Here is a 27,774-nt window from a genome sequence, read left to right on the forward strand (position 1 = left end):
CATATTTCGTTTACACTTTACTTGAAGGTATCTCCATAAGAGTGATATGACACTAAATGTGTCATAAACATTATAAACAAGTCATAAATGTTTATGACATAACACTTCTTTGAGTAAGTGTCATTCGTTTTTTGTCAAGACAAGTTAGGGTTAGGGCTATAGTTAGGGTTAGGGATCATGTGTCATGACAGTGTCATGTCACTCTTATGTAGATACCTTCAAGTAAAGTGTTACCCATATTTCTTTGTCTTTATTGCACTTTTTAGGATATCCATGGCTGGTGACGTGTAAAAAAAACAAACTCTTTAGACATACAAAGTAAATGTGACAATAAACACAAATCACAGCCTTTTCTTCCTCATTAGGACTGCAGTGATAACTGCTCACTGAGATGAACAGCAGATTACACTGTTCAGTTAGAACGATGGACAGAGCTGAATGAACTGCTCATGCCCTTCAGCCATGGTGGCTCAAAGACAGATATGATCACCCAGAGATGGGTAGTGCATACAGATTATAACAATAATCAAAACAAAGAATAAAAAAATTGAGCATATCTTCTAAAAAGTGTATTACTGTAATATGAATCTCTGTAAGACGCTGTATAGGGACACAGAGTAAATCTAGAACAACTACAGACCACACCCAGCGGTCTGTGGAGAGTTACTGAAATGCCAAATATAGAAATTTTCCTCTCAGACTGTCATCTCTTTCATCAGTGAAACAAATGTACAGTGCATCCATCCCACACTTGACTGTGTATAACACTGCAAAAATGACAACAAGAAACCAGTGAGTAGGCAGAATCAACCCATGCTTTTATTTAATCCATTGCATATAAAAACTTTTTTTTCATTCTTTTTTATTTGTTTTTTTACATAAAGTTGTATGATCTACAGTGCTATCCAATAGACTGCAATTAACAAGGAATCCATTAAAATAACATTTTAATTGTCCTGTGAAACGTCCAGACAAGTTGGCATTCTAAAGACATAACCCAAAAAATAATTGTCCTGAAGACCTTTTTTTAAGTTACAGTTTGTGTTTTCCTTTCATACCATAAAAAATAGAATGCAGAATGAGAAAAGAACCCACTGTTTCCATTGGTCCAGGGCTGTTTAGAATCTACAGTATGTGTGTCAAAATAAGAGTCCCTGTTTCGGGACAATGATTCACTCACCCAAACCCCTATCCCACCCACCCCAATCTGCCCTTCACTACATAAATAGAATAAACCCTTCTCCTGTCCGGCAGAAAGATGTCAGTTGTTTTGAATATTGCAAGTAATGCGAGTGGAAGTGTGGGCTGAGCATAGATAAGCAACACACTGTCAGTGTTTCAGCCATAATTAATGCAGCAGTGGCTGAACATGCAGATGTGTCTCAAAGCCTCTGTGCTTCGTAGGCTGTGGTCGCGAAGCAACTACACACTCCTGTTGCACCCCATTCAGTGTTTGGAGCTGTGGTACAACCACTTGGATGTAGACGACACTGCAGTAACTCTGCACACACACAGCAAAGTTACTCCCATATCGTTTAAATCCGACCGGTTGGGTCACATCTTTGAGTGTAGTGGCAGGGCGTAAGGAAGGTGTGAGTTGTTTCGACCAGGTCTACAGCAAATACGACTCATGTACATCCGGCTATAGGCCACACATCACTCAAGTAGTACATCTATGGCTTGTGGTTGACCTGAATCCCTGCAAGCTTCTGCACTGCAACTGAACATATTTTCTTCACAGAGACACATTTTTGATGGAGCAGTATGTGTTTGGTTGTGATAGTAAAAAGGCAACATTTTCCAATTCACAACAGGAGATCAGGCCAACCCAAGCCAAATATTCACTAATGCAGCAAAAGAGAACTAGAAAAAAAAAATTGAAAAAAAGGCTAAAGTAAATGACATGCGTTGAATTTAAGGCACAGCCCATGGGCCAAGGAACAGTTTCTTTTTAAAAAACAATTTGGCTTTCCCCTCTCTTCACTGAGCTACTTCTCAGATAAGCAACATGTCAATGGATCATTTTTACACTGAAGCTCTTACACTGTAATAAACATTCTCTCAACAAGATGTACGTAATACAGCCACACCATCATCAAAAGGGATGATAAGAATCAACCATTTACAGCAAACGGCATTATGATAGTAATAACATTAATAATTATATATTATATACAGCACAATAAATATAATTTTGTAAACAGCGATAAAACCAGAACATTTTATTACAGGTAAGGGCATTGGGTGAGGATGAAAAAGAGAGAGAAAAAAAATCTTGGCACAAAATGAATGAATGAAGTTTCGAAATTAAAATTAAAATAAGCCCCCTTTAAAAAACCACTGTGCAGTATTTCAAGTGTTTTTTTTCTTTTTATATTTGTTGATTTTTCATATTTTATGTACACAGAGAAAAAAAAGGTATATTTGGGTATTGTAACTGCCAAGCCTGTACTGTGGTCTATGCTACAGTTAAATATTTACTGTACCACCTTTATATTGCAAAAATGACTCAACAATTAGAAAAATATACCAATAAATAATAGCATCAGGTGTAAAGTGAAAAATGATAGAAACATGGAAAAAGGAGTCTTGGCCCAGGTGTAAGACAGCACTGTTCAAGCCTATGTATTCATGAGTGAGTGTTTTGGCGCGTTTAAACATATTACAAATGTTGAAGTGGTGATATATGAACATATCAGTGCATTAGAATATCTACGTAGAGGATAGATTTATCTGATGACTACGCAACGGAGCTGATTGTCTTGTCGAAAACAAAGACAGCAACTGGGTTTAATGTAGAGATAGCAAAATGAAACATTATTTTGATGAAAAAAAATGCATACCTCTTAACAGAAAAGAAAGTGTCTGAAAACCAACAAGTATGCAGCTGTTTGTGATGTGGACGTCAAACAAAATGGGCAAGAAAAATAAAAGGACAATAAAAGCTTTCAGAACATTGGTATAAAATCACCCCAGTAGTTTTTACCACCATTACTATTTCTGTATACTCTGAGCGCTAATCAAGCTTCTAAAAAAGGTGCCTTTTGTATCAACTACAAAGCATTGCATTGTCTCAGGATGTGTTCAAAAGAACTGCAGGCAACAATAATAAAATTGAAAGACTTCATCATAAACAATTTCAATGAGAGTAAAGCATAAGACTTTGGGTACCTGCTTCCTAGTCAGTAAAAATTCTCACCAAAATAATAAAAAAAAACTATGAATAAATTCCAATTTTCAACTCCCAGGAATAACCAAATAGGGGTATAGTGGCATGGGAATAGTAGTATAAATGCTATTGGAGCAAGTGCAAACACATCAGAACACTCCAAATGTAATCCAGCCATGAAGACATCCCTTCAAAACACTGAATATCTGTTACACATTTCTCCCCATTGGTTTTCGAAAGTTCTCTGATCTTCTTTGCTAACAAAAGAAAGCCTTTGATTGCAAAATTAAATTCAAAAACATATCTGAATCTTACATACAGTACAATACAAAAATGAAAGTCTACGACAGCATCATGGCTGTTTAGTTTGAGCTTTGTATCAGTTAGGTTTTAAAGGAAGACTTCCACATCAGAAATGCATCTCGAAAAGCTCCCCTGTGTGCTGCAGCTTTCATCTCTGCGGCGTCATCTGCCATTAGGTTTTCAGCAGACAACAGCATAAAATGCCTCCTAATTCGGAAAAAGAAAGGAAATGGCCTAATTGAGAGGGGGATTCTCCTTGAACACATCGTTAGCCGTCTCTGTGGAGTATGGGCACTTGATAAAACACAGAAACACCGCTAAACTTTTAGACAAGGCTGAGACGAAGCGGAGGAAAGGAAAATTTGATATTATGTGAACAGCACTGAGCAGACTGTTCTAAATGTACTAAACTTAAGTTTGTAAAAAGGAAGGCGTAAATGTGAAATAAAGACACACCACTTTAGTACAAACAGGTATGGAGAGGAGTTTTCCTGAGTGCAAAAAAACTTGAAGTACCGGTGGGCGTGTCTGAACGAAGCTGACAGGCGGAGTGGCAAAGGTGGAGAGCAGCACACGCTTTGGAACCATAAACATAGATGTATAAAAAACACAGACAGACCCCACAAAACCCCAAAAAATATTCTATAAATAATCATCTGTCATTACTAAGAAGAACAGTTAATCAGGTGCTGTCCATAAACTGCTATGTGTCGGGGGTTTCCTCTTTCTCCTCTGCTACCTCTTCTTCCACGGCACACGGTTGTGAGCAGGGTGTCTCCCCCTCTTCCGCTACCTCCTCCTCGTCGTCCTCCCCCACCTGTTCGTCTAAAGGAATCTCTGTTGATTCAGAGTCCTGTGTACAGAGTGTTTTAGAGTCAGTACAGCTGTTTTCCTCGTCTTCTTCCTCCTCCTCATCCTCCTCCTCCTCCTCATCCTCGTCCTCCTCCTCCGGCTGGCTGCCGCTGTCTTTCTCAGTGTCCGACTCCCCGTCCTCCTCCAGGGTGAGCTCAAATTGGAACTTGTCCCCTCCTGGGGGTCGAGTGCCGTCCTCGGGCTCGTCTAAGGTAGGAGAGGGGCTTTGGGGGATGGTGCTTTGGTACCACTCCCTGTTGTCTTCCAACGTGTCCAGGATGTCCTGGGCGTCCGGGTGGACGAGGTCAGCCCACGTCTCCCACAGAGGGTGAACAATATAATCTATGAAGCCAACCTACAGGAAGCGAGGGGGAAAAATATGTAAATCAATGTGCGTCTACGCACAATATGCATATACATGTACAGTACATTTGTATGCGTATTACCTGGCTCTTTTCTACCGAGGCGTTGTGTTTGTCACACATAGGGCTGATCTCCATGCTCCTCTCCCGCTCTCTGTCACCCTGGCTGAAGAACTCCTCCATGATGCGGTCCGTCCACTGACGGTACAGCTGGAGAGGCTTGGTGGGGTTGCTCAGATCTGCACAGTGCACCATGTTCTGTAGAACCTGAATACAACAAATAAAAAGGTCTAAAACATGGGGCCCAAGCTAGCCACATGTTCCATGATTCAGGATAGAATGAAGCATAAAAGGCTCTGTCACAGCATCATTTACAACAGTGATATTTCAGGCTGAGATTTTAATGAATTTGTTGTGATTAGTGAATTTGCTTGCAGAGATGAAGTAAATTTGTGCTTTGGTTTCAGCATTCAAACTTGCTAAAATTTGATGCAACTAATTTGGAGTCCAAAATAAAGGAAGCTAGCATATTACAGTCATTGTGTCCTGCAAGTAGTCACAGCCTCACCATGGTTTCAGTACCACACATGTTGACACCCAACCATATTTCATTGTGCCACTTCAGAAGGCACTTAATAATGTATTTTTATAAAGATGTGAAAGGTTTTCAGAAGCCGAAGTCTTTGAATATACATGAAAATCACAAAAACACAGTGATATGGATACTTGGCGTTACTGGTCTGCAGCTTTATTCTGACCTGTATCCTGTCAGAGTAGTTGTCCAGCAGCAAGACACCAGAGCTGGTCACCTTCTTGGTTTCCACCATAGTTTTCAGATCAGCCAGTAGATTCATGTGCTTCGACATGTCTGTTGCTAGCACCTGGTAATACCAAAAAATATAGAATAAAGTGATTGAATGAATGTATAATGTAGTGCAAATAATGCATTGCACTTAATATTTTTTTCACTTACAATGTCAATGACCATCTTTCGCAGTGATTGTCTTTGTTTTTTGGTCATGTTTTGAAAGATATCACAGTTCTCTTCTTGTAGAAGCTTGAAACCAACTGCTAGATGGTGGTTCTCCAACACCGACGAGTCATTGTACATCAACGCTAGCTCTGAATCTGCATGGAGGACACAATTAATCCTTTTAGTTAGTGGGATTGTGGTTTTTCAGGTTTTAAATAGTATAATAAAAACATGGCATTAACAGAATTTATGCATCAAGAAATTTGAAATGATTTTGCCGGGATTATTTTGTAAGATAACACAATGCAACAAAGTACATCTCATGAACAGAATGAGGTGCTAATTAGAGTTACAACATTCACTGCTAATAGGCCTGAACAAATTTGATATGTGCTGCTGTGACACATCCAACCCTTGCTCTGTGCATGGCAGAAGAAAGCCCCAGCACATTTTCCACTGAGAGGTTTCCCCACTCTGGGTCATTTGAAGGTCCTCTAGCTGTATTTAGATTTCCCATTAAGATGCATTAGTCTCGGCCATAGTGGAACAGAGCAGCAGAGGGGAGAAAGGGGATCCTGCTCTGTTGCTCTGTGGCTGACAGAAGATCAGTCTGGTGGCTCCTAACTAAGATGACTCACACTGCCTTTACTGCAGGGATTCCCCATTTGGGCTTATGGGAAGTGTGTGAGACTGTGCTGTGTCTTTTTAGTTCTGATGAAAGTATTACTAATAGTCTTATGCAACGCACACATTTGGAGTGGTTTCCAGAATGGCCCACTGGATATAAAATCTATTTGTTTGTGTTTTCCTCTAAATTGCCAAAGCAAGGCGATATTCAGGGCACCTCCAGACATGAGCGAGTGAGTCAGTTAAAGCAGAGGTTCTGTCTCTTGCTTGAGGACACTTCATCTACCAACACAACACCATTAACCCAGTAAGTCTGGTTAAAGGCTCAGTTCACTCACTTCCATCATTTCCCTGGGAGGTATCTAGTCTTGCAGATAGTTTTGCTTTCATCTTTCCAGATTTTAAAATATCTTTATGATTTCTGCCTCCACTTTACAATAGAGGCTGCAACGATGGATATCTAACAACCACAACTATCTTCAGCCGCCTGCATGGTTAGATACCACTAGAGGTAAAGGAGAATATATGATTTATTTATTTATTTGTAGCTTTTGTAATTTAGTAGGCATAACTATTATCCCATTTTATCCCAACAACAGCATTTAAACCACACAATACTGTATGTCAAACAAAGGGTTTCCCTATGCAGTGTTGTCTACTACGTCCTGTGTTGGTAAGGATGTTTTTTCCCCCCTGAGAACATGTTTGCCTGAATGATGTTGTGTTACAAGGAAAGGGTACCATTGTGGACAATATTGATTTCCTCTTTGAACCCCTCTTTGTTGAAATCACTTGTCAAAGCCATCACACATGAGGTATGATGGCCGCGGCCTCCCTGCCACTGGGTGTCCCTGTGCCTGTTGGCTCGGGTCTCGTGTTGGCTGTGTTGCAGGTGCTGATTGGCGCTGACGAGCTGCACCTGGTACAGGCTGCTATTTCTGGCTCCTGCCTTCAGGTCTGGCTCTGACAGGCATGGCGTGATGGCGACTTTAGCCTATTTCTTTACTCTTTGCTTAGTTACGTTGGTTAATGTTATGTTGTTTTTTATTATTATTTTTGATTGTTTAAAAATAAAATGGTTTTCGGGCGCCTGGGCAACTCACCTGGTAGAGCGTGCGCCCATATAAAGAGTCTTAGTCCTTGACGCAGCAGCCACGGATTCAACTCCGACTTGCAGCCCTTTGCTGCATGTCATTCCCCCTCTCTCCCCTTTCAAGTCTAAGCTGTTCTGTCGAAAATAAATATTTTTTTTTAAATGGTTTTCTTTAGCAGCCTACTCTTGTCTCCTATTTTTGTCATGGTCTAAGAGCCGGGCTGTGACACTAAAAAAACACTAACTGGTACGTGTGCATGTGTGTTCCGTTTTGAAAATGTTTGCCATCCATGTACAGTAAATCTGCATCCAAGTTTGGTCGGGTTAATTGTCTGCAAATTGCAAGTGTGTGTGCCAGTGAGGCAGAGGCTACAGTGTGCACCTGGGTATCAGACTGTGAGTGTGTGTTCGTTTCTGTGAATATGCACTAATGACACTGCTGAGCCACTGACGTAGCTGCTAAGACAGCACCGTATATAGACTCACTGGTGTTGATGAGGAACTGGTTGGAGACACCAGGATGGTCCACGTCGTGAATTGCACTGGCAAAGATGGCAGCTAAAATCTCAAGGTCTGTGAACACAGCCTGGTATAAAAGAATCAAGCACAGAGGGGGAGGAGGGAAGGCATTGATGAGAGAATGAAATCGTTTGATAAAAATATCCTTGCAAGTAAGAGCCAATGATTGGACTTGAAGCAGAAGTTTGATTGAAGCTGATTGTGGTGAGAAGTGTGGGCTTTTATGCGCACATGCGCCTCACCTCAAGGGCGGGGGTGGATAGCAGCACATGAGTTGACTGGGTGACGTCAGCAGCATGAATGTTGTTATGGTAGGCCACATCGCCATGATAATGGTCTTCTAAGGTCATCAGGTATGTTATAAAGGTGTCAAGTGGAATTTTAAATGTTTTTAACAAGTCTCTTTCCTACAAACACAGGAGAGAGTTCATGGTCAAAACAATTTCAAGATTCAACATTATTTTGTAGTAAAAGATTAAGACAAAAAGAACAAGTGACAGTGCTTACCTGGAATATAGTGTGCATCATGACTGTCAGTGGCCGATTCCCAGAGAACTCTGAGATTTTAAAAACATTAAGGCCCCATTTATTCACATGCTCAAGCTCCTGAAAAAGGAATTTGAGACACAATTAGAAACAAAACATCCTTTTGTGCTTCTTTCTGTTCCTTCATTATTAACTGAGCCCCTACCCCAAAGCACATTTCAGATGTGTGACTTATTTTAGTTGCTGCACAATCTGTGTGTACACTATTTGTCAGGACACACAAACACACCTTAGCGAGTTCATCCTCCGTCTCAGTCTTAACTCCGAAGCGAGGGATATTAGAGTTTGTGAGGCTGGAGGAGTGTTGCAGCTTTTTCACCCCGCTGATCTGAGACATGGGCTTGTTCTTCTTCTCCTTCTCCTTCTGCGTCTGAGGTGTTGGCATCTCCACTTCATGTTGCTTGTCTGGAGAGACCCAGTGAAACACAAGTGAAAGGTGAATATGATGATGATGACGTCTCCCACTTCATTTTGGGATTATGTTGGAGTGGTTGAACCAGAAAAGAATCTAGTTATCTTCCTGAAAATGTAGCCTGAATTTGATATGATGGTACTACTATATCTGGGTTTAAGTAAAACACTTGTTTACGAGATTAATCGTACTGCTGTTTAAACAGGGTTTCTGAAAAATTATGTATACTGCATGTGTATGGCCATATACGAAACATGACACCACAGACTCACTCTGAAGCTTGGCAACATATTGTTTTTTACATATCAGGCAGAAGGAGATTTTTTTTAAATTCCAAACCAGTAAGTCTATCTTCCTGTGTCATCACTCACCCAGGAAGGTGCTGGAGATGAACTCAGAGACCTGGTTCCCAGAGCGGCTCATCTCTGATAGGTGAGTCAACTCCCTGTTCAACATCCTCTTGAACTAAAAGAGAAACACACACATAAACACACACACAAATTAATGAGGGGTGTCACACTTTGTGATACAGGGCAGAAAAATCCCACACATATTTAAATAAATCTTACGGCAAACACAATTCAAGAGCTAAATAGACTATGCTCATTTGACTATAAATGTTCTCTAAATATGTTTGAGGCAAAAAGTATGAGTATGACATTTTTTCTTTTATTAAAAACACATTTTCCTGATGGCAGTCGGGAAATCAAATGGTTTCATCAACACAGACCCTTTTACTAACAGATTCTTTAATTCCCAGTCATACCAAAAGAGCTGCACTGCACCCAGGAACATCACTCTTTGTGGTTTAACACACACACACACACACACACACACACACACACACACACACACACACACACACACACACACACAGGGTCAGAAGGGGGATGTACTTAATCAGTAACCTAATTTCCCAGTTTCTTTCTTTCAATTTCAGTTTTTCTCGTCCGCACTGCCTGCTCCTCCCTGCCTCTCCCTCACCCCATTCTCTTTTCTCTCTCCTGTGCCTAATTGGAGTGGCAGACTCAAATTTAGCTCCGGGATTTGATTTTAAGACCAAACTGATTGACAAGGAGGAGAATGCTTGAAATCAGGGATTTTCTAAAGTGGCTGCAAAACAACAGAGTTACAAAAATGGATCGCAAATTAAAAAAACTCTCAAACTAAATTGCTGCATTATCTGAATCATTCTGGCTTCAGTCCAGGTGCATAATTTATGTATATTGATTAAGTATACACATTAATATTGATCACTTAAAATAGACCATTACAACACTGCAGAGTGATTACTGCGCAATTGTGTACTGACATCCAATTGAATAACACCCACAGGCATTTATTAGGTGGCTTTTTAAAAGGGAGAGACACAAGAGCCATCTGTAGTGTGCTTTTGTCAGGGAATAAAAGCCAATAGAGTAGAAAAGCACCAAATACGTCACGTAGAGCTGTATTCACATGACGCATAACTATTAAAACAAATAAATGGAATGCCAGTGAGATTAGATCACTGAAAAAAGGAAGAATTAAAGATTTTTGCTTTTTTAATTAAAATGTATGGCTAACCTAAAAAAAAACATCCCTCGTAACATCCAAAAAATATGGAGCAACTCAACTACCCAGAGGATTGTTGACCTAAAAATGTTTTCCCAGAGCTCTATGAGTTAGTTTTATTCCATCTAAGAGACCCTTTGTGGCAATAAAAAAAACTGAAATGACCAACAAGTATTTAACAATTTACACGTGTTGTAAATATATCTCTGCTTTTAAATCCAAATTCACTTAACAGTGTATGTTCTTCTTTGCCGTTCATCCAGCCCTAAGTACAGTGCAAGCATCATCAGCTGCATCACAGATGCATCAAAATAGATGATGGATCCAGAAATGTCACACCTTTGAAGCACTGTTTAATGTGCGACATAATGTGCGAGGAGCTACATACGTACATTATGTGGTTTCTATTTGTGGTCATTTAACCCTGCATCAAAATCTGTGTCATGGATGCACCTCAGTTACAAAACACACAATTTAAACAATCACATTAAAATAGGTGTAGAAAAAAAAGGATTACACCTGAATAATGAATTAAAATAGATTCATCCGAGACCCCATCTTACCTTTATATATCCCCAGGACACAGAGAGCAGATAATTTGCTTCAGGCATTTTGACAAATCAACAAAATCAATCCAGAAATACAGTTCGGGTGATGAAAGCGCTAGACAGCTAATGAAATAAAAACAGTCGGCAGCTCTGGCCACTAAAATACTTCAACCTGAAGAGCCTTCAGAGTTTGGTTCAATGTCCATAAATGAAGCATCATGTTCCTGTCCTGCAAATATCCACATAAAAGAGTCCATGTTCCAGGAAGCAGAGAGGAAAAGCAAATTCTGAGAGAGGAGCAGTGGGAACGTGGCTCCCCAAAGATCCGATGAGAGCATATCGTGACCACACACACTGTGATGCACATGATATGTGCACACACTCACACACACACACACACACACACACACATACACACACACACAGTTGGATACAGGGACACACTGCTGAGGTTGTGAATAATTGATAATAGTGCGGATGCTTGGTAGATGCCAAAGCACCAGGACAACAAAATAAATTCTGTAAATTCTCAGCTCCCAAACAGGGCTGGCTGCCTGCCTCTATGTGTATGACACAAGCTCCCATGTGACGAGCACAGGCTGCTTCTCTCTGTGTCACACAACAGCAGCAAATCAGAGCCCAGATATGGAAGAAGTGTGAGCTCATCATCACCTCTTATTGGCTTGGATTGAAACAGACTTGAGGTCACCTGCTGTGTGATTGGCTGGGATTGAAGTCAGTGGAAAAGCCTGACCCCTTCCTTTTCCTTCCATTCCTGCAGTGCAGCGGGATGTGGTTTTGTGTGTGTGTGTGTGTGTGTGTGTGTGTGTGTGTGTGTGCGTGCGTGCGTGTGTGTTCACATACAGTACATGCTTGTGTATTTGTATGCAAGACATACATGTATTTACATTACATGCAATAGTTTGTGTTTTTTTATGCGTTTACATGTTGACTGACCTAGCCTTCTGTACAATACAATGTACAAGCACAAGTTACCTCATCCAACATGATCCAACACAAAGAAACTGAGGTCAGCTTTCACGCCTGTATTCATGGTAGATGAGTCACAGTAACATCACTGTTGATATGATGTATTACATGAAAACCAATTAATCTTGCAAAAAGAATGAGCGTGAAATGAGAATTAGCTGAAGTGGGCTCAGTAGGACAGAAACTGAAAGCACTGTGTCCACACAGGCTGCTGTGTGTGTCACTGAGCTCGAGACGTTGTCACTTTAGTTGAATACAAGGATCAAACCTTATTGAAGGAAGAGTTTTAATGCACTTTTGCCATCAGTAACAGCATGAATGGTTATAAAAGAAATCATGTGTAAATACAAATATGAACAAATATGAAATAATCATAAATGTATTTCATGTCTCTGGAAGTAATTTCTATTGCAACTAATTTAATAGCACCTAATTATATTCCATTTCAATGCTATTGTATTTGATAAGATAGTCTCATAGTGAACCTTAAGAGAATAAAAAATATTTAAAGTCAGACCTTATAACCTTATATACCTTAAAATATCAAGTCAGACGACCAAAAGCCAAGCGTTCCTTGCAAGGGTCTGCTTCGTCTGACAACAATACTATGAGAATGGTGAGAGTGAACTTAAACAGTAAAGTTGCGGACCGGACAGCTAAACAATAAGCTAAAACTCTCTATAAAGCTCAATAAAGCTCTGTAAAGCCGATCTGAGCAGCAGAGTTTGGGAATAATTCTCTGTAGCTGTATCATTATGAGCGACCCCTTTTTACATTGTCACATTCTCCTTAGATACGTTATTATAAAAATATTGTATAATATAAAAAGAATATTATAGCCTTTATACAGAATTAAGTTCAGGTATAAAAGTTGTTGGAAAAATAAAAAAATGGTTTATGATATAGAAAAGATTTGATTTTATACAGAGAATATGTAATTGTTCAAAAGTTTAATCTTGAATCACAAATCTAAAAAGGATGTTTCTTCTTTCTTTCTCGTGGTGTTTTGTTTGTGAGCGCATATGTGCATAGGGGTGGCTGTGGCTCAGCGCTTTGTCTGGTAAGGTAGAAAGGCACTATATAAATGCATTATGGTAAATACATTATCATATACAGTACATACATGTGTCAGTGATGTTCCAGTGGCTACATGGATTGAAAAGGGACCAAACCTGTCTCTGCTTACTTTACACCCCACCTCTGTAGCCAGCCTGGCACTGTGAGTAATTTACAGCTACGCTGGAGCAGATGAGTCAACTGTCTAACTGAGATCCAGCAGCTTTGATTGACTCTGAGCCAAGCAGGCCAGCACAGGCCCACCACACACACACACACACACACACACACACACACACACACACACACACACACACACACACACACACACACACACACACGCACACACACACGACCCTCCGAGTCCTATCCACAAAAACTCTTTCTCTCCATCACACAAATACACACCCATATTGACAGCTTAGCCATGAGGTGTGAACACAAACTATTGGGTAGAAATTGGAAAGTGTCACAGTAAGCTCAGCTGTGACTTGTGTGTAATTTGTTCCTCGGCGGAGTGACCAAAATTCTCCACTCGTAGCTGTATATAGCCCACGACACCTCCAGATCTCTGTTGCATTTGTTTCTTTTCTCACATTCCACATTTATTCTGGTGGCTAACGCCCCCCTCGCTACTGAATACAGGAGAATAGGAACACTCTAATTGCCACTACTGTTTTCAATCAATGTACCACTGATCACTTAGATGTAAGCCTGCTATCCATTTATGACCTTCACAAAATGTTGAGAAGGAAATCTATACAGTATGTAGGAATCTAAACGGTTATGGTAAGTGGTAAGATAGTCTCGCATTGCCAGACCTTCCTCCACAGCGCTGCAGAGGAGGGTCTGGTGAGTCCACACAGAGCAAAAATGTGCTCTAGTTTATTGGATACTTTTTTGGGCTTTTCCACCTTTAATTTTTGACAGGACAGCTAGGTGAGAGAGAGGGGAAAGACATGCAGGAAATTTGTCACAGGTCGGATTCGAACCCTGGACCTCTGCGTCGAGGGACAAATCTTTCAGTATATGTGTGCCTGCTCTACCACTGAGACAACCCAGCCACTATTGGCATTGGCATTGGCACCAACCACAATTGGCTTGGGCGGCACTAAGTGCCGCACTCTGCAAAATAGCCTCGGGAAGGAACTTGTTTGGGTGGAATTGTACGTTCAAAGGTTGTTTTAGTCGTGCAACAGTAAACTCAGATTGGACAGATAGTCTAGCTAGCTGTCTGGATTTACCCTGCAGAGAGTTGAGAAAAGGTTAACCATAGTCCTCATAAATCGACCGGAGTTTAAATGCCAACACACAGAAAGCCCAAGGCAATGGATATCCGGCCTAAATGAGTGAAATCCGGCGGAATTTCCATCGGCAACGGAGCAATCCCGGAAGTGGAACATCGTGGATATAGACTAGTGATAAGACTTTTGTAAAAACAAAAAAACTAATAATAACAGAAAGATGCAAAGATAAATAGATCATACTGGGAATGGAGATAGGCAAAGAGCCATTCTATCATCTTTCAATTCAGAAAGTTCAAAAGACAAAACCAACCAGCAACTTGTTCAGTTACTGAAGAATGACTTCAACCTGCACTTGTAAAACTAACGAGTTACTAACAGAATGATGACACAATACAGAGACGTCTCCTGGCTGAAGTAGATCTAACTTTTGAGGACATAGCAGGACGTAGTGAAGTACATTAAAATGTAAAACGCATCAACAAAACCTGAGCACAAATCAACTACTGTATAAATAGCCTTTGCTGAATAAGAACTCATCCTGTCTGATATCATCACTGTATGGCATCAGAACAGCACCGTCACAGTAATACCGATCATGAGCTGCTCATATCTCTTTTCAACCTAACAAAGCAGATTGCCTAAATGGGATCTCCACAAGTGTGGGCTGTGTGCATGAGTGCAAATTACAACATTGCCAGCAATGTTTAGTTATTTTTATGAATTCAATACCATGGATAGTGCCACTCGGCCAGGCATGCCAAAACACTTATTTATGAACTTCAATGGAAAATTAAATACATAGCATAACGTGGTGTCAACATATAACATAGCATTTTCAAGCCAGGGAGCGGAGTTCACTTCAAAAGTTCAAAGCAATATACTTTCACAAAGGGAAACACTCAGGAGTGTTTTAGTCTAAACCACAATCTTTTTCCTAAACTTAACTGTCGTCACTACATGACGCTTACTTTGTCTTGACTAAACTAACGCCACTTCCATGGCCCCTGAAAGGACCGTCACCTGACGGTGCCTGTGGCTGTCTCACAGTCACCTATTGGCGGCTAAACACATCTACCAACTGCTGCTGATACGGCGGACCTCTGTAGCCGGCATCACGGAGCTCTGTAGCGGCCTACAACTAGCAACTGCTGCTTGTATTTTATCATTCTATCGCACTATAGACTGTTCACGTTACAGCTTTTTGCTTAGCCTAGTTTAAAATACTTCTACTATTCTACTATTTTAGAAATGGTCTATTGGTGAAGTAGCATTGATCACTTTGAGGGGGGGGGGGGATACATTTTTTGTCCCCACCGGGGATAAAAAATAATTCAGCAGAGACAGGGATATATAAACCAGAAAGGAGGAAATCCCACACATGTTATTACCAAGTAATGTTAGATTCAGGTCAATATGCCCATGTGTTGTTGCTTGATAGGCTTGAGTTTGCCATATTATACTTTCAGCATATTTGTTTAACCTCAATAGCATTTGAGGTTATTCCGGAGAATATTCTAGACATTATTTATCATTGTTTTGGATTATTGCAATAATAATAAACATTTGCATAAAGCAAGAATATTTGTCCACTCCCATGTTAATAAGAACATTAAAAACTTGAAAATATCTCTTTAAAAGTACATTTAGAACAGGATACAAAATGTATGATTAATTTGCAATTAATCGCCAGTTAGCTATGCACAATCATGCGATTAATCACGATTAAATATTTTAATCAATTGACAGCCCTAGTTTGTGCCAACAAGAGGGAGAAACAAATGTATTTAAAACGTTGCAACAGACACATTCAGGCATATCAAGAATTAAGGTTTTAGCCTAGTTGTATAGCATGTGTGGTGGCCAGTGGAGAGGATCCAGGCAAAACACTGCAGGTGTCCACCTAGACACTGGTTTTAGTTAGCAGATGTCACTCTGAATGGCTAGACATTTACATTACCAAGGCTGCAACACAGGATGCCAATTTTAAGAAGCTATTTCAAAATTTCAGTATTGCATTGTGTGCATCTCAGACTTTTCTTTGTTGATAAATGAAGGCTTATGTTGAGTACTGATTTATGAAAGTCTGCAGGATACAGACACAAAGTACAGTATGTGTGTCAGATGTAGTGACTGTATTTACCTATGAAGTGTGTGTGTGTGTGTGTGTGTGTGTGTGTGTGTGTGTGTGTGTGTGTGTTGCTGAAGTGAGATAGCAGACTGGTTGGGCCTGTGGCTGTTGCCATGACAACCAGAGATAGCTGTCCTGGTGAGCAATAGTGAGGCAGTGCATAATTTTGTCTTTCTTTTAATCTTTTCACTTTGAAATAAGGTGATGTCTCGGTCATGCATGTGACCGCGGTAACATCAGCGGTGAGTGTGTACGTTTGTGTAAGTCCTTTGTCTGTCCATCCTCCCTGATTCTCCTCTTGGTCCATTCCCCCTCGTGTGACATCACAGTGTGTGACATCACCAGAGCTAATCAGCATTCATAGCGGCACAGCAGCCTCCATCTACACACACACACACACACACACACACACACACACACACACACACACACACACACACACACACACACACACACACACACAGACATACACAGACACACACACACACTGGAGGCGACTGGGCATGCTCACAGCACAAGTCCCTGTCTGCATGACGATGCTATAACTAACACACATAAAAAATATAACACAAACTGTCCCACGTGTGCTTTGATGGCTGAGTACTGAAAAAGGCATCAAAACACATCATATACAACCAAATAAAGATTGTAGAAGAAGTTTGCTCCTCAGGCTCCAATAGTAACTGCTATGGGTTGATAAAAACTTGACAAATAAACAGGGAGAGGGGCTTGATGACAAAGGAGCAGTTCACACACAGAGGAGGTAATGTCTAATAAAATTATACTACACCCATTCAAATGAATCAATTCAACGACCTGTAATGTATTGGATCTATCTGCTCCTGGTAATTTTCATAAAGTTGTGCTGCACAACAGCTTGGCCTATCATTAAACAATAAACACCATTCCACTACTGCTGAATGACCATACAGTATATAGTACATTTCTTTGTAATTTTATATGTCTTTATTTATGTATGGAAATGCAGCTGTAGCAGCGGGTTGATTAAAAAGTCTGCTTACAGTAAATGGTGTATTCACGGGAACTCTCCCTTAAGTTAACCCATGAGGACAGTGCTGTTTGCAGCCAATTCCAGATATTTCTAATAAATAATCTAAATAGATAATGTAACCTGAAACAAACACTAGATATAATATACAGTATATAATAGTGTTGGGTGAAGATCAGTATATATATATATATATATATATATATATATATATATATATATATATATATATATATATATATACACACACACACACACACACACACACACACACACACACACACACACACATACACATACTATGCATCACACACAGAATGGAATGGTTGTTTAATTTTAATGCTTATACGTTGAATACCTTTGATTCTATGGCTTGGAAAAAACTGCAGGATGGTTTATTTGTTTATTTGTAAATGATGTTGCTACTCTGGTTTCTGGTCTCTTTTTCTAAATAATGGTGTCTTGCAAGTCTGCTGTGTGTATTGTTTATGCACGACACAATAATAAAAATCCAATTAATTTATACATATACATCCTGTTCTCATCAGCCACAAAAAACACACCACAGTGAATCCTGGGTAGCACCCTCTGACTCTGTTTCAATAAGAAACACAGGAAGTACATTTATAACATTGGGCAATATAAGTCTGACAAAAACAAAACAAAAGCTATACCAATGAGTCCAACAGATGTTATCATCAGATGTTGGCCTCTAGAATTAAAAAAGTTGATGTCATCGTTTTTCTTACCTTGTTGGAGGCCATCTCGCTGACAGAGTGTCTTGTCTGCAGCGTCTCCAGCTGGTCCAGACACCAGTCCAGCTCCTCCAGGGTCTCAGTGGCCAGTTTCTGGTAGGCCTCCTCTGCAGGGGCAAGACAGGAGGGCAAGGGGTCAGTAAGGGCCCGCTTCAGAGGGCTTGTGGACGGTCCAGGCCCGGGGTCTCCCACCCCACATACAGCTAAGCTGGGATACCCCGAGTAGACACATGGGTGACTCTTCATACTGGACAGGTGAGCCAGCTGTGCGGGCCTGGGAGTAGTCCTGTATCCTAACCCACAGATCAGCAGTCACAGGTCAGCTGAAGCAAAGCTTACTGATTCCCTTGGAGAAAAGAAACTTCCAGTGCAGTCCTACAGTTCAAATCGGATTCTTCCTTTTAAGAGTAAGTCAGATACAATCCCAGGAAGTACGCTTGCAGGTGATGGATGGTAAACAGCCACCCTGAGTCACTTCTGGGTGTCCAAATGAATGTTAATAGTAAGAAAATCACAGCAGAGAATACAGAGGTAACCCACAGTGCAAAAGGAGCAACAGCAATTTCTCAGTAATCTCACATAGACAGACTCATTCACTATCTCCCAGACATAGCACACATATCACAGTCAGTGATCTAGGTGTGTAAGGTTTACACTATCATTCTTTAGAGAGATGTAATTCCAGTCATGTAGCAGGATGAACAGCAGTCTGCTTAGCAGGCCCATGTCTGCCATAGGAGAGATGGAGGGAAGACCGGGACGGTGGAAAAGAGGATCCCGTGTGAGACTCAGAACCAGTCAAGATCCATGTCAATACTGTCCAGCAAGGAACAAACACCAGATTGTTCACAGCATGCTGACATGGTTAACAAATACAAGACACCTCAAACACACACGGACGGTAACAGACACACACATGCATACATACACACCAGACGAAATGCTAACCATAACACATCATGATTTTGTCTCCCCTCTCTACCAATGAAAACATCCATGATATCCGTGAAGCAAAGGGTATAATCCGGTACTGTGTGTGTGTGTGTGTGCTGGATAGTGTTTCCTATCGATGCTGTGTGTATAGAGGGTGGGCTTCTGTTGCTCCGGCATCCCTGGTAGCCAAACGTGCTGCTCTCCCCAAGCTGTACCTAAAGCCTGAGAGGACTGCACTGTGGATGGGGAAGGGAGAGTTACAAAATGTGGACTGGAGTAATAAAGGAGTGGAGCCAGAGCTGGGAGCTCCTTATGCTGTGTGTATACTGTCTGCATGCTAAGATATGTTCAGTATACAAATACACCAAAAATAGAGAGGGTAAACAAATGGATGGCTGATGATATGGTAAAGTGTTAGAGCGTTAGCATCACAATCCCTACATCTACTTCAGTTTGTTTTCATTTGAAATTGAAGACATGCCTCTCTCAAAGTCAGCCTTTGTTAAAAGAAACCTTGTCAGAAGCCAATTAATATTGATGCCTTGACTAATTTGGGAAAGCACAGGCTTTTAATGCTATGTGATCTGGGATCTGAGAGGGGGAGGGGGGGTGTCACGTTTAGCTGTAATTCAATTAACCAGACAGAGAAAACAGTGGAAGATTAAAATACACGAGGACCACATTTAATCGCACGACAGTTAGCATTTTGACCCCATTAAAGCCTTTGGAAAAATACTGTGCTGTCTTTATTTAGGCTTAAATGATAAAATGCTGCTTTTTCACTTATCTTTCATTCTGGGACAATCCATCCCTAAAAGTAAATGATGCAAAGTTTAAAGCTCTGGTTTGCATGTGTAGATTTTTCAGCTCCTGAATATTTCAAGGGGCTATCGCAATTTGGAGTGATGAATTATAATATTGTATTGTACTATGTTTGGAAACATGCACCACATTTTTGTTTCAATGCAGAACTATTATTATTATTATTATTAGTAGTAGTGTATATAAGCATGACCACTGACCATTTCTTTTGTCACCTCCTATTATCAAGAATATCCCCCCTCTCCTGCTTCATTGTCTTTGACAAATCTCTCCCTCCCTCCTGCCATTAGTCCCCTTCCTCTCCCACACTCCTCGTTTCCTTCTGCTGATCTATGAACATCCTTCGTCCTCCCTCTTTTGTCTCCTTTCTGTCTCTCTCCTCAGTCTCTCTCTCTCTCTCTCTCTCTGGTGTGGTGTCGGTGGCTGGGGTGCTACTCTTTCTGACAGCAACTGCACTGACGTCAATGACATTCTTCTCATGCTTAGTGCGACATCAGACACCAGCGCTTGGAGAGGCCACTCTGCTGCACAGACGCAGGGCTGCAGCCAAACTATGTACCGGAACAGCTCGACAGTGAAGTCGGACTGTGAGAGGGAGAATATGAGAGAGGAGGAGGAGGAATGGGAAGAAGGAGAAAAATATGCAGAGACAATGATTTATTCCTCGTCCTCTTGTGTCGTTATGCCTCCACATGGAGCATTGATGTCCTTATGCCAATGTTGTGGGGAATTTGAATGGTATGGAAATAAAGCCAAAGGACAATATTGGTAAAATATTCATCTTTAGTACCTCCACTCTACCCCATATGGAAAGATAAAGGAATGTCCATCTCTTTAAATACTCTAATACATTGTAAGAGGCCTGGGCCATTTAAATAAAATATCCTATTTATCTGTCCAATCACCTCAAGCCCAAGTTGTTTCCATATAAAGTACAAGATACAATGTCAAGGAGAGATGGAAAGGTAGAGTAATTTAGAGTAGTGGCCTCACTCATTATATAATGAACTTTATATCCAGAATACAAAACAAATGTTTGAAAAACTACAATACCATTTTGGACTGAGTGTATGGGATGTTAAGTGGTAAAAGAATATTGTCCACAATCTCATGCTGAATGATTATGAATCAATGTTTCTCTCTTTAGCTTTAACCAGCATATATTCTCATCCACAATAGATAAAAGGTCACAGAACTACTGGTAATTTAAAAGAAAATCTTAAGAGAATTCTGAAATATCTTCTTTATCTGAACAGTAAGTCAATGGCAGTGGGATGAGCATAGACAGGAAAGTAGAAATAGAGCAAAGAAGCGTCAAGGTAATCATTCTTGAAATCACTAGTATCCTATCCCTAACTGATGTACTGAGTTACTATTTTTTTAAATTATTCTTCCTTTATTGTCTTTGTCTGCAAGAGGACTTAGGCGCCTCATCAGCAAGCCATTGCGTTACAAGTATTCAATACTCAAACAAGCATGCTCATGACTCACAGCTGTCACCAGTTTATGGCAGGGCCCATAATGGCTGTGCACCAGTATGATTGTGTTCTAAATATAGCAAATGTCACCAGTTCCTCATATATAAGCAGGTTATGTATCAGGAATGCGATTCTTGGGAGAAATGTTTAGCTTGATCTCCCTCAAACGTGGAAGAAGAAAGCACTTTTACACTTGAAAAAATAACAATAGTGATACAATAAATGTTTTTACCCCTTTTAACAATATAAATGACTGTGTGTGCTTATGTGATTATATGGGTGTCTGCGCACATGCCTTAGAGATCATTTTACTAAACAAAACACAGTGAAATTATTTATTAATGATGGAGGTTATATGGTTTCCCCTGCAAACAGCAGCTAGATTACAGCCATTGATACTGCTAGAAAGCAAAGTGACTGTCAAGGACAAGTCTATTCTAGCCATCTAAGACTGTCTGTGCCATGTCCTCCTCACAACAAAAACTCAAAAAGTAGGCCAGAAAGATGCTGTCTGTCTATTGGTTACTATTCAAGTCAGGTAAGACTATATATACTCAGCAAAAAAAGAAACGTCCTCTCACTTTCAACTGCTTTTATTTTCAGCCAACAACATGCATAAAGCTTTGTATGAACATAACAAAATTCAACTACTAAGAACTAAACTGAACAACGTTTCACAGACATGTGACTAACAGAAATGGAAAAATTTGTCCCTGAACAAAGGATTGTCAAAATCAAAAGTTGCAGAACATTACAGGGAAGACATCCTCCTCCCTCATGTGGTACCCTTCCTGCAGGATCATCCTGACACGACCCTCCAGCATGATAATGCCACCAGCCATACCGCTCGTTCTGTGCGCGATTTCCTGCAAGACAGGAATATTAGTGTTCTGCTATGGCTAGCGAAGAGCCCGGATCTCAATCCCATTAAGCACATCTGGGACCTGTTGGATCGAAGGGTAAAGGCAAGAACCATGCCCCCCAGAAATGTCCAGGAACTTGCAGGTGCCTTGGTGGAAGAGTGAGGTAACATCTCACAGCAAGAACTGGCAAACCTAGTGCAGTCCATGAGGAGGAGATGCACTGCAGTACTTAATGCAGCTGGTGGCCACACCAGATAATGACTGTGACTTTTGATTTTGGCCATCCTTTATTCAGGGACACATTTTTCCATTTCTGTTAGTCACATATCTGTGAAACGTTGTTCAGTTTAGTTCTTAGTAGTTGAATTTTTTTATGTTCATACAAAGTTTTACACATGTTAAGTTGGCTGAAAATAAAAGCAGTTGAAAGTGAGAACTTTTTTTGCTGAGTTTATATGGCCTGACAATCCATTACTGAAGTATTGATAAGTCCATGGATGAAATACTTAAACATGGCCACCTCATGGCACCAAGGTTATAATCGTTAACGAAAACGAACGAAATAACAAAAACTAGATGGGAAAAAACATTGTCGTTAACTGAAATAAAAATAAAAGCAAGGCATTACAAAAAAACGATAACTAAACTAAAACTGTAATGTCTGTTTGCAAAACTAACTAAAATAAAATACAATTAGTGAGTAAATGTCCTTAGTTTTCGTCTTTGTCGATGTCTTTCATAGAGCAAATAACGTTATATCTTTCCAACCATGACATTTCCCGTAGACATGTATAGTTTCCGTCTGGGAACCCAGAAATCCCGACATTCCACATCAAATTGCACACAACATAGTCCATGCCCCTCGCCTCGTCGCCGGGCATCATAGCGGGCACGTTGTCACGTTACGGGCATGGATGTATGGATACAGGGCCAGGCAGCATGACAGAGACAACAGCAGGACAGAGAACACTACAGGCCTGCTTTCACCGGTGACCCGATAGCTGCTGGTTAGTAAATATGCAGGAACACCACAAGTGGGAGGAAGCGTGGGTTAATATGTGTATTGATACTGGGATGTCTACACAACTGTGTGAGTCGATTGACTTCAAAAAGTTCGCCACTTTACTCGAACCAAAGTTCAAAACACCTGTTCATGTCTTCTTTAGTCTGCTATTTAGGTTTTTTCCTGGAACACGTCACTTACACATTTTGCACTTACTGCAGCGTCTTGTGTAGACTGTTTACATATTTATGACTATATGTAGGCTACATTTTATGTACTGGTGTTATTGTTGAATACATTGTGAATACATATTTCTAAAATTGTATGATGTTTATGTTGAGTTATTATTACACAATACTTTTTCTGACCTTTTTGAATATTGTCCCCGACAAATAACCCATATAAAAAAAGACTAAAACTAATAAAAACTAAACTAAAACTAAGCATTTTCAAAAAATAAAAACTAAACTAAACTAACAAACCCGCTTTAAAAACTAATTAAAACTAAACTGAATTTGAAAACAAAAAGTCAAAACGAAATAAAAATAAAAACTAATGAAAAATGCAAAACTATAATAACCTTGCATGGCACCGAACTGACATCTGTATTGTATAAACCAAAACTAAACACTTTCTTTAGCTTATCTCTAAGAAAGTAAGTTGATTAAGAATGTGAGGATCAGGAGCTTCACCGACACAAAGTTAACATCCACTATAAAAACTGCCTCGTGGAATATATAGGCAGGGTTCACAAACTGTCTGTCTGTCTCTCTGTCTGACATATGGTTACAATGGATGCCAACTTGCAAAGTACCACAAAAAAGCAGTGAACAAACCTCTCTACCTGTTTACCTGATTTTCAGAAACTGACTGAAGATTTAACAGTATCTTGGCTATACAAACAAATGATATCCACAAAAGGCCACACATATCCAAACTTTACACAAAATAGCAAAACAACAGCTACTGACGGGGAAATATTTGCTCTTGGTTAACCAGTTATATAGTTGCCATTTTCCGCAAAATATGTCTTCTTCCATATTTGTATTCTGACCATGTTGGATATTATGTTCATGTTCTCTGGCTCTGCCAGCCAATCACCACCATGCTGATATCTTACAATAGACAAAAAAATCACTGTAACAACTCCAGCACCCTTTATTGAATCTATTTAGCCTCCAGTTTTAAATAAAAGAGTGCATACTGCTACTACTATTAATACTTCTAATATAGTATCACTTTGCTTTAAGTCCCCTTATTTAGCATTAACTGTACAAGCAGCATATAAACATATAATAAATGGTTTATAACACACCATAATGTTGTTGTGAGCAGATATACGACCATTTGTGTGTGTTAACGTACAGTATTTGTCAATTATAGAGTTTCCTATGATGACATATTATATTATAATTGTTGACAAATACATTATTAAACACTTGTATCTGCTTATACCTACATGATAGTGTGTTATGAATGTCATTTATTGAATGTTAATATACCGCTTATAAATGCTGAATAGGGGGACTTCAAGCAAAGTGTTAACCTCTAATGTCAACAATAGTAATTGTGTTTTCTTTTCCTATAGCTAAATCTATTCCTGATTCCCAGAGCACACATTTAATTGCACACACGCACACACACACACACACACACACACGCCATCATGCTGCTCTGGCTGTACACGTACCTGTGAAGGTGGTCTTGGTGATGGGTGGTGGGTTACACATTGGTGATCTCCTGTCATGGGGCAAACAAACACACACTGGCATTTCCTTCAGAAAACAATACAATCATTAGTTTACCTCAAAATATTTTATTTACAACCCACTCATTTCTATACATGTAGGGAGCACTGTAGCAGAGGTTCCCTTTACAGACTAATGCTACTGTTGTTGTAGTACTCTATAAGAACAGCAGGGGGCGAGCAAAGCCAGACTGTGAGTGAGCACCGGACACTTATTTAGTAAAACTTCTTAGTCATGAAGTGCATGTTCCAAATACTGTGATATGCTGGCATGTTGACCATTGCTGTCTGTAATACAGTCTCTCCTCCCACTATGTCAGATTTAATTTGTATTTGAAAAAACAAACAAAAAAAACCCAGCAAAGCTGGCGACTTACTTATTGGATGCTCGGTCTTGCTGTAGATTAGTTAATGCACCAAAGTTGTTTCGTACAGTTCTCAAGCTGGCAAGAACCTGAATGGAACATGATAGATTAGAACTGAATAAGTTAGTAAAAATATGAAGACAATACATAAAATAAGAAAAATATTTGCACAAGCGCTCACCTGTGCAAAGGGCGTTACAATCATATCGTCACCATGACTGAAAGACACAAAGACAGTGTCTTTAATGTAAGCTGCAGATCTACAGTATATTGACATTCGACAACAAAGGAGTGTGCTCATGTGGTGACAAGGTCAAGGGGAGGACGGGGAGGGAGGAGCGGGGGTCATCACATTAGATTAGTTTCAGCATCTCTGATGCACTCGATCACAGTGACATGTTTACTCATCACATTAGCGGACCAGCTGAGGCCCGACGTCACAACGCGTAATAGTTTCAACAGTTTGAGCTTTCAATAAGGGATTAATTGGTGGACATGTCTCTGTACACATAAGGTGGTTTAGTGAATGCCATTTTCAGAGAGATATTTTCACAGCAAGGACACTGTAAAACCTGCAAGCTATCTTTGCACTTGCTGTACAGCCATGTCCCTCACACAGTCACCCTTTTTCCATGGCTTCTCCCTCTCTTTCCACCCCTCCCCTTCTCTGCCCTAAATTATACCCCATAGGCAGTCATAATTCTATCTTTATATTGACATTTATTTATCCAGGAAAAGTCAGCTTCATATGGTTGACACAGCTTACCATGCTTCCCTGAGGTTCATTACCATGTAACTCACCACTGTAAGTTAATACTCTCGGGTAGGATGACCTGCTCTGGCCACCCATAGGTGCTGTCATTGGTACATCTTAATAAAGCAATTGGTCTGCTCCAATGCTAGCTATTTGTCTTTATCACGCAGAAAAGTGCCGGACATTACTCTTCGCGTTCTCAGGACTTCTTTATGCCTTCTGTCCCAAATGCCCATATAGAAATTGTAATTTGTGTATGTTGCAGAATAACTTGAATCATAATAAATGAATATTATTAAATGCTTTTAATTTTTAAATGAAATAATTAAAAGCAGATTCCTTAAGATGTCAATGTTTTAAATTTACCTGATTACGAAACTGACTCTTTTAAATATCTCTTTTGAAATGTGAGTTCCCATTCTTGATTTTTAGTTACTTTTCATTTGGTCTCTTATTGTATTTTCTGTCTGTAACTGTGTTTTTATTTATGCTGTTCTCTGTCTTGGCTCCCTTAAAAAAAGAGATTCTTAATCTCAATGGGACTCTCCTGGTTAAAAAAGGTTAAAAGAAAGCTAAAGGAATCTTAAACAGTAAACCTTGAGTCCGAATCCTGCTGACCTCCGAGTCAACATTTGTTCAGGTGACATGACTGTGTTAATGGTCATGGAGCTTGCCTCCTCCTGCTCAGTTCTACAAGGCCGCAGCCACTTCATGCACACACACACACACACACACACACACTAGCATGTGAGCTAACATGCCTGGCAAGAATGTCAGAAGAGACGCAGGCTTGTCATGTGCTTCTATCACAAGACAAATAGGAGGTATTCAGAGTAAAGATGATGGGGCTATGTACTCTCTGAGAGTAGACGGATAAGAGGAGCGGCAAGAATATGAGTTAGGATATGGCTGTTCACCTCTGACTCAGGCCTTTTCGGGGCACACAGGCTGCCCTAGCTCTGTTGCTTATGTTTTCTTGTAAAAAATGTCCTCTGGAATATGTTGTTCTAAAGATGACTCTTTGTTAAGTAGCCTACTTTAGGAAACATGCAATTTTTCTTTTACATGTTTACGTTGATTGTGAAACTTTCTTATTAATTTTATAGAGAGCCTTTAAGACAAGTTGCCTCCTAGCTTTCTCAAGTTTCCATGTTTATGCAATTTAAGAAAAAAAAAAGATATGAAAGGATGAGGCATAAATGATAAAGATTTTTTTCTTTTTAGTAACTGGATAGTGGGCGTGGGTCAAAGAAGGGTCTTTGGGTTAATACACCAGGAAGCAGCAGTGAGGAAGAAGTCTAAGGTTACTGCAGGACATTATTTTTCATCCTTTTGTCTATTTGTCATTTCTTCAAGCTGGATCGAAATGCTATATTTTAGTCAATATTTTTATTTCCTGTAGCACTAAGTAACTGGATAGCCACCACTGTGTGGGAAATGAGGAATGTGCTTTCATTATATACACTGACCCAGAAGATGCCAGTTGGTGTGTGTTTGTTTTATCATAATGTCTGGAGTGTGTTCTACTCTATCCATCCCATTATTCTTATGAGTTATACAGACATAATCAGCAATTTGCCAAATATCAAGAGTCACATAAATAGTGCTTGTGGACACTTTGTGACTGACCACCTTGTTTATGCTACTGGATATGGCTAAGAATAGA

General features: G+C 40.0%; 1 protein-coding gene across 6 annotated transcripts in view; it reads right to left on the reverse strand.

Annotated features, from left to right (window-relative positions):
* Positions 1 to 797: 797 nt before the first annotated feature.
* pde4d (phosphodiesterase 4D, cAMP-specific) overlaps positions 798 to 27,774 on the reverse strand; it is a 209,851-nt gene continuing 182,874 nt past the window's right edge. For 5 of the 6 annotated variants that reach the window (XM_078250924.1, XM_078250923.1, XM_078250926.1 and 2 more), the window contains 13 exons: positions 25,536 to 25,572; positions 25,367 to 25,443; positions 24,933 to 24,982; positions 18,138 to 18,250; positions 9,228 to 9,321; positions 8,674 to 8,849; positions 8,406 to 8,504; positions 8,141 to 8,305; positions 7,866 to 7,965; positions 5,660 to 5,814; positions 5,445 to 5,567; positions 4,771 to 4,953; positions 798 to 4,679 (listed from right to left, as the gene is read on the reverse strand). In XM_078250924.1, coding sequence (XP_078107050.1) covers positions 4,176 to 4,679; positions 4,771 to 4,953; positions 5,445 to 5,567; positions 5,660 to 5,814; positions 7,866 to 7,965; positions 8,141 to 8,305; positions 8,406 to 8,504; positions 8,674 to 8,849; positions 9,228 to 9,321; positions 18,138 to 18,250; positions 24,933 to 24,982; positions 25,367 to 25,443; positions 25,536 to 25,572 — 1,876 coding nt within the window. In that variant the 3' untranslated portion in view covers positions 798 to 4,175. Of the gene's footprint in view, positions 4,680 to 4,770; positions 4,954 to 5,444; positions 5,568 to 5,659; positions 5,815 to 7,865; positions 7,966 to 8,140; positions 8,306 to 8,405; positions 8,505 to 8,673; positions 8,850 to 9,227; positions 9,322 to 18,137; positions 18,251 to 24,932; positions 24,983 to 25,366; positions 25,444 to 25,535; positions 25,573 to 27,774 lie in introns of those variants that run through there. The other variant, XM_078250929.1, reaches the window with a different exon arrangement.

Source organism: Sander vitreus, chromosome 5, assembly GCF_031162955.1.
Source record: "Sander vitreus isolate 19-12246 chromosome 5, sanVit1, whole genome shotgun sequence".
Lineage (NCBI taxonomy): Eukaryota > Metazoa > Chordata > Actinopteri > Perciformes > Percidae > Sander > Sander vitreus.